Raw genomic sequence first — 7967 nt, 5'->3', positions numbered from 1 at the left:
TGACTGTCTGTCTTAATCTAGGCATAATTCTGTCTCTAACATGCTAGATGGATTATAAGGAAAAAAAGAAACGTCTGATAAGTGATGAGAGCCTGGATCGATACAAGCAAATGAAAAATAATGACGTTAAACTTAAAAATAGAAAAACATTTTTGCTACTTTCAAGGGAGAAGCATCAGCTGGCTCCCCTTACCTGTCTGTATGCATAAAGAATACTAAGTAAGTTAGATGAAAAAAAATTTCCCCTTACCTTTCTTTGCATTCAGCCTATAATATTTGACAAGAAGATGAGACTGTCAGAATCCTGCATGGCCAGAATTACTGGTCGGGGTGCACGTCAGTCAGAAGCTTGAAGTCACCGCGTCCCTTTATGCACATGCTAAAATTGAGCAGTGGAACATCTATTGTAAGAAGTACCTGTTACTTTCTGAAAGGTAGGTTGTTGAAGGGCTCAGGAAAGCTACTGCTTCTCCTCTCAGCTCTGCTGGGGTGCTCTAAGTTGAAAAGGACAAATTCTACTCAGTTTGATGCAGCTTTGCTAAACTGGCCTCACAGGCAGAGAGGCTAAATCATTACTCCCTTAGCTTTTACAGATAGTTGGAAAAAAAAAACAAACGTATATATTTGCTAGTCCATAGCTTTCCTCAGTAACAGCTGCAGCTATTTCTTAATAGTAGCAGCTTTTCTATGACCTTACCAGGATACAACTGTCAGCCTCAAAGTATTAGAAAGCTAATACACTTTGTCACCAAGTTCTGATTTTAAATAGAAACCTTTATTTACATTATTATTAACATCCAAACACAAAAATCAGAAGAGCAGTAATACCTTACAACCAACTCTTTTATAACTCAGTCCCCAAGGTTTTCTGTTTTGCAACATAGATACAGATATTTCAAGCAATACTTAACGTAAACTAAACTTAAATGCAATTCTCAATACTGTATGCCTTCTCCTGAGAATTTTTAAAAATATTGCTCTCAACATAACATGATTTTATACTTGCTGTATCATTCAATCACCTGGTAGTCTGCACATAAATTCAAAAATAAAATCTGTGCTAATTGGTACAACATTCAAATAGTTCTGTTTTATAACTGGAAAGTGGTCCTGATTTCCTAAATTTAAAAGCAGAATTTTAAACCAAGATTGGATAAAGGTACTGCATATGAATTTTAGAAACACACAGTTTCTGCGATCGAAAGAACAACAAAGACAAGCAGCAAAACTGTGCTCAGTGTGCAGCAGTGGTCAGAGTGGCTGTACTAGCTAATTGCCCTCGTACAGGTGAGCAATGTCACATGGTTGTTTTTGTTAAAAAAAAAAATCAGAAAAATCTGCTGCCACAGAACCAAATCAGAACTGGTGGAGATATAAATGCTAATTTGTTTCAAGGTAAGTTTCAGTTGCTGCAATTGATAAGCTTTTCAAAATAGATACAGTATTTAGGATCAGTGTTGCCAAGAAAGACGTTATTAATTTATTATAAAAAATGCACCCTCCCCCCGCAATCAAGTTTAAACTAAAAATCTTTGGATTTAGCAAAAAAGTAGGTACTGTACGAGAAAGCTCCAACATTCAACATACAGATGGGAAACTGATGATCCTTTATAACACTGATCAAGTACCAGTTATACACAGATGTATAAACAGAATCACTCATAAAAAAACAAAACCACAGGGCACAATGTATGAAGTCGTACACAGTCTAAGAGCTCACCTAATGGAAGCAACCAGGGTTTGTAGTTTCCATCAATATAATGAATAACTACAGAATACAAGGACTGTTCTACTCTCATTTGATACAAAAAGCAAATGCCTGTTGCCTTTTGACTTCAGTAGGCAGCACTCACTCAACAAATGGATACATCCTAAGAAATAAGATGATAAAAGTTCCTCAGCCTTTTAAGAGTTCTGCATTTAAAAAAATCACACATGAATTGGACTGAAGGTTTCAAATAAATACTTCCACCAAATCTATATATTCAGGTCTAATTGCAAATACAGGGTTGCATAAAAATAGATGGAATCTACATTCCCTCTGGAACACAACTGGCTGTATGCGAAGGAGGAACATTCTGAACTTTTTTTCTAGGTAAGTTATGTCTATTAAATTGGAAGATCACTGCATATTCTTAAAAATAAAACCACCTCACACTTACAGTACCAAGAAGCAATTGAGAATGCTTGTTTTTTTTTTCCTTGGGAGAAGTTAATTTTCCATTATACAATGAACAACAGTGCAAAAGCACCATATATCTTAAACACTTCTGGGTCGTCCCTCATGGAAGTGTACAGGCTTGACTCACTGTAACTGCCTGAGACTGGAAAAACTGCAACAGGATCTTCATTTCAAGGAACCAAAACAGGAGGGGAAAAAAACAACTATCAGCAAATAAAACAAACAAATTTGTAACCAAACTTAAATACTGATACAAGAGAAGCCTGCTCAGAAAAAATACATTCATCACTATTAGAACAATCCAATGAGGTGCAGACATTTGGTTAAAGTGTGGCTTAATATCCTTATAGATTTCTGGATGTTACATATGAATATTTTGCAACAGACTTCTTTTGAAGAACGTGTAGAGTTCATTAAAATTGACCAAAAAAGACACAATCTCGATTCTTCAGCTGAAAAGGCAAGATAATAGAGAAAGACATGACTGTCATGACATCTCAGAACACAGAGCCTTTTGTCCAACTGCCATATGTAAAAATAAACATAACAAAGTGCTCACAGGTGGAGAAAGCATTGAACAACTGGTCTTTTATAAAAAGCTACATGTTAAAGATGTAAAAATAAATGAAGTGTTGAAGACCGAAGAGGAGAAAGGTGTGGGCCAAGGTCACCCAGCTTCAAAGTCATTAATAAAAAAGAAAGTATTCTATTTGGACCTCAACTACGCTGAGTTTACAGAAATCAATTTAGTTAAATATTTAGCTTCACAAACTCTGCAAAAATGAGTTAGTGACCTACAAAAGTCATATATATAATACATTATCTTAAAGAACATATTTACAAAATTTATTCACAAAAAGAAAGACTGCAAAATTCTGATTCAGACTGCAGTGCCTTGCCTTGAGTTTTCTGAAGTCATTTTCAAAATGATGAACGATTATTGCTCTGATTTCCACACACAGAAAACACACTATGCAGTCTTTTCAAATAATTTTTAAGAGATTGTGTTTGAGAAGGAACACGAGTACACCCTACCTTCATATTAAGTCCTTATTAAAGATATTGCATTAATCCATTATATAGTCTTCTATAAAGTGCACTCAGCTGCACATCAATATGTAAATATTAGTCACAATTGTATTTAAATAATTTAAATTTATCATCCTCTCATTTTACCCCTTGGCATCAATTGACAGGATTTTGGAATAATACGTGCCAATTCATTTTGCACTGATAACTTTGCCTGGGAAATCCTGACTCTTGGGGGGTAGGGGATTAAAAGCAGCATTTATATTAAGGAATTCATATAAAAGAGTCAAGGCTAGGAACTACATTCCCTGTCAGATATTCTTACTAGAGAAATCAGGAAATTCTTATCACTGTGATTTCTCCAGGCACTTTTGTCTGCCTGTAGATAAAGGGCTTTGGATAGCTACAGTAAATAGACAAGGTATTTCAGGGCTGGCTCTACCCATCATACTTAAATGCCATTGCCAAATTCACATTTCTAGAGGCAGAGCGCCAAAAATATTTATGACCATTTTTGTACAACACAATATACAGTAATACAGACCGCTTATACTAAAAAAAGTTTGTTTTTCCTCAATGAAATAACTTAGGACATCACGGTGATTAGCAGGAAAAATCACTCCCATAAGGCCCGGACTAGTTGCCATGAAGAATGCATAACTTTCCTTTCTAGTACTAGTGCATCATTCATACAGCGCATTCTTGGTTGCAGATCACAGGTGCAGGTGTCAGCAGTATTTCTGTGAAGAAAGGAAGAGAGCTTCATCAGAGAATTAAAACAACCTTTGCTGGAAAAGCTGGTTAATGTGTTGCATTTTGAAAAGGAAAGTACTGATAGTCAATTTTTAAGCAGAACAGTTTTCCATTTGTAAAATGAATGTGTAGAAAAGAAATGCTGTCCCAGAACTCCCTACACACATTCTTTGCTTATCATCACTGATACAACTGCTATGACGCGGTTTTGGAAAATCTAACATTTCTCAGTCCTTTTCCCCTCTTCATAAGGGTAAGTCCTCTACCTTATTTGTCTTGCAGAAGTCCTCAGGTTACTTCGGCCACTTCCCAAGGTACCTCAGACAAAATTTCACAAGATACTGGTGACTTAGCTTATCTCAGTATTACATTGCCCATTCCTTGATATTTTGTGGAAAAATTACAGCAGAAGTTTATTTTGTACTTCAGCCTTCTTTGCAATATATGCTCACTTTTCCCTTAAATATGCGGCCTAAATTTTCCACACTGTCTTGCTATGCATACATACAGTATTCTCAGGTAGTATGAGAGTGAGCATCATCACAAGCAGCTTCTAGAAAATACTGTACAACAAGGGAGGGTTCTTAGTCCAACTCATCTTCCTCAAGTTGCCTTTCACAATCCCTGTGCTCTGCTTTCTAGGGTTTCTCCAGGCTCCCTTTGTTGCAGTCCTTTGTGCAGTTTAAACTTTGATCCTATATATGATACTTCAGAGATAACAACTAAGCAATGCTACTTAGGTTTATCATCGATTTGACTAGAATATCACCAAAAATAACGTATTCCTTGGGACACACAATTTGCAAGTCCACAGACATAAAGGCAAACAAGGAAACTGAACAGAACTGTGCCAGAGGAATGACTTCAAGTATATCATACTCAATTGGAAAAGAGTCAATAGATCATCACTCCTCCTTATGTACAACTTACCTGGTCCGGACCCATAGGCATCCCTGACATAGGCACAGTACTAATGTTCATCTGTCCAATATGGCCACTGCTGCCATTCATGTGCATCATACTGTACGTTGCAGGATTACCTTGATGACTGAACTGTTGCTGTGGGAAAGAACTGAAACACAAAATGACAAAATTACATTTCAAAAAGTTTAGTCACTGTTAAATTACACTCCCTGCACCACCTGCCAACATATGAAAGAACTGCTACCAACAGAAGCCTAAAACTATTGCTATATTTACTTCTTTCTGCATACTGTCTATTTAACGTAGAAATAAAAGTTCCCCTCCAAAGAGAAATTCCGAATTTTTAAATACATGCAGAAGTATGTGCACACATTTCCTCCTGTAACCTTTTTTTTTTTTTTAATTGGAGGCTTCACTTAAAGCTGTATTGTACACTCTTAACACTATTCTGTACCATCACGTTTTTCCCAAGTTATTTTTCCAGTATACAATGAATGAATGTTTTTTCCAGCTACTGCAGAGATCCAATACAAACAAATGGAGCTAGATACGTTTAATCTGTTGATTTCAAAAACCAGAGCAGGATCAAGGACAATACATTGTATTTCCCTCTTCTAAATCCTCTTCCTAAAACAATTTAACTATGTTTCTCTGTTTGGGCAAAATGAAAGCCAGTTTTTGAGCAACAGCTGCACATTTCACCTGCTCCTGGCCATGTTCCCCGATGGCCAGCCCTTCATCTCAGGAGACTGGTACATGGGTGCTGTCTGAGGATGCTGCATCATAGGGTTCTGTGAAGGTCCAATTCTTGATGCTATCATTGGATTGGGAGGGCTTGATACTCTACCATATGCAGGGTCAGGCTGTTGGCTTATTCCTAATAAGACAAAGAAAAATTCCCTTCAGTTACCTAGCACTTTTAGTATATTTTCTTACAGAAGGGGAAAAAATAACCTATTTTGTAGGAGTATTTTCAGTTTTTCAGAATGACCAGAATTTAGCCAATTTGGATTAATAATACAAAGGGAAGAGAACACCAGACAGACATTAAAAAAAAAAATCTGTTATTAGTACTTGTACCATAATTAGGTGGATAGGAGAATTGCTGTGGAGGAACTTGAGCCATTGGAGGGCCAGTCAGACCACTATCTATGCTTCCTGAGGCAGTCACATTCGGTGGTGGACTGAAGGCCTGAGATTGTTGCTGCTGCATCATCATTGCCATCCTCTGTTGTCTAAAATGATGACTTATTAGCTCCCTGTTACGCTGAGCCACCATTTGAGCATTAAGAAAACCTTGCTGCTAATGCCCAAAGAAAAGAAAAATCATATTAGAATTTTTTGCAAAACAAGTCAGTCAATCACTGTGCTCACACTCTGAGACGCAGTATAACCATTACCAAAACGGGAAGTTAATAAATCCACTGCTAGTAAAAAATAAGACTAAGGTCATATTAAGTTGTTAAAAGTACTGAACAGGTGATGCAGTAGTCTGCTATTTTCTACATGGAAGAGACTAGCACACAGCACTGACAGCATGGAGCAACGAACAAACTCCTCAAGTCTCACGAATAAGAGAAGTAGAAAACTCATCTTTTTTCATCATTATAGATGGGAAGGAGAAAAAAGAAAAAACAATGCTGTCATACCATGAAAAGTAAGACCTATGCTCTAAGCAGACCTGTGAAAGATGTGTCTATATAAAAATGACTTTCAGAAATGGTTAGCGTAATACTTACTTACCTGTGATCCCACCTGTGGCTGCATTACTGGTCTCATCACTGAGCTATTACTACTGCCTGGATTTTCCATTTTCATTTCAAGCGCTTGACGGGTTTGATTCATAAACTTAGAAAAAGATATTTAACAGTGTTAGTTTGAAAGCACCAGTACCTGCTCAAAATACTGGCAACCACTTTACCCACCTCTTGATTAAAGAACAATGGTTAATTTTTCCTTATTAGATACACACAAAGCACCAAGCTATTTATTGTTAAGCTCAAAACAGACATACAAAAAAACCCCCATTCAAACAGTACAGCACTTACGGGCTTTATTTTTCTCTTTAAATTAGCACTTTTTAAGAATAAATATAAAGCACACCATCTCTTTGTTCCCAATCACATTATGGGCAGAAGGTTAGTATTTTAACACAGCTGCTGGTATGTTTCTGTCTCCTTTCATCTCTCTCACAATACTGCAAATCCATGCAGCTTGAATTAGTGTAATGGAACAGTCAAGACAGAACACACTATTTCCCAAGGATTTAACCTTGCTATTCAATGTTACACAGCACTCTCTGTTTCTTGAGTTTTATTTATAAATTTTCCATTATCTAAACCTTCACCACATCCAAGTGCATTTCCCATTGGCCACAGCATTTCTTTCCATTCAGCAGTATATTCCATACTAAAATCATATTCAGGGAGTTTCAGAAGAAAAACTAAATTTTAGCATGGGTAATGAGATCATCCCAGATCTGTGTACTACAGGATTACTGTTTTAATTAGCAAAAACTGGCTCTGCTGCCAGAACCAATTCAATCTATAGTGAGGTGGATGAAAGATAAATACTTGTCCTAATAAAGATTCTTTCACATCTGTATTGGGCAGACAATGTGAAAAGCACTGTTAAAATAAAAGTTCCATTCTTACAATCACCTGCTATAATGCCAACTTCTATATTCCTGAAGCAATACAGGTTAGTGCACACCTCATTCTGAAACAAGACAGAAAAGTAGAAGCAGGAAAAGATTACCTGCTGCCCCTGAAGCCTCTGCTGGAGCTGCATGCGGAGCTGCTTTGGCGTATTGGTCCGAGGTCTCATTGCATTTGCTCTAGGATGCATACTTTGAAGTGGAAAATTGTTTTGTTGGCTCATCTGATTCATCACAGAATTAAAGGATGGCTGCTGTCCCTGGATGTTATTAAAGCCTCCTGGCAAGGCTGTGCCCTGCCCTTGGTAGGGCTGACCATATAACGAAGGCTTTTGGTCAATCATCACTGCGGATTCCTGACCTTGAAATGAATCTTGCTTGGGTTCCAAAGTTTGCCCCTTTAAGAGATATAAAACATATACT

At 37.1% G+C, this 7967-nt stretch overlaps 1 protein-coding gene across 2 annotated transcripts; it reads right to left on the bottom strand.

The window, feature by feature from the left end:
- Nucleotides 1-756: 756 nt before the first annotated feature.
- LOC104914045 (nuclear receptor coactivator 3-like) lies at nucleotides 757-7967 on the bottom strand. 2 transcript variants are annotated; one of them, XM_010722458.3, is made up of 6 exons: nucleotides 7646-7967; nucleotides 6632-6736; nucleotides 5969-6191; nucleotides 5591-5765; nucleotides 4895-5036; nucleotides 757-3951 (listed from the first exon to the last, which is right to left on the bottom strand). In XM_010722458.3, exons 1-6 carry the CDS (start codon nucleotides 7886-7888, stop codon nucleotides 3940-3942), a joined length of 900 nt encoding a protein of 299 aa, XP_010720760.1. In that variant the 5' UTR covers nucleotides 7889-7967; the 3' UTR covers nucleotides 757-3939. The 2 variants fall into 2 exon arrangements, with proteins under 2 accessions (XP_010720760.1, XP_010720761.1); XM_010722459.3 differs by having other exon boundaries at nucleotides 5969-6188.

Source organism: Meleagris gallopavo, chromosome 22 (assembly GCF_000146605.3).
Source record: "Meleagris gallopavo isolate NT-WF06-2002-E0010 breed Aviagen turkey brand Nicholas breeding stock chromosome 22, Turkey_5.1, whole genome shotgun sequence".
Classification (NCBI taxonomy): domain Eukaryota; kingdom Metazoa; phylum Chordata; class Aves; order Galliformes; family Phasianidae; genus Meleagris; species Meleagris gallopavo.
This window is presented reverse-complemented; position numbering and strand designations above follow the sequence as displayed.

Excerpts from the sequence above, each read along its gene's own strand:
- LOC104914045 (XM_010722458.3), bottom strand. The coding sequence starts at position 7,888 with ATGATTGACCAAAAGCCTTCGTTATATGGTCAGCCCTACCAAGGGCAG. Across the intron at positions 6,737-7,645 it reads AGAGGCTTCAGGGGCAGCAG|TTTATGAATCAAACCCGTCA; the intron begins GTAATCTTTTCC and ends TCTTTTTCTAAG. Across the intron at positions 5,766-5,968 it reads CTCCTATCCACCTAATTATG|GAATAAGCCAACAGCCTGAC; the intron begins GTACAAGTACTA and ends TTGTCTTATTAG.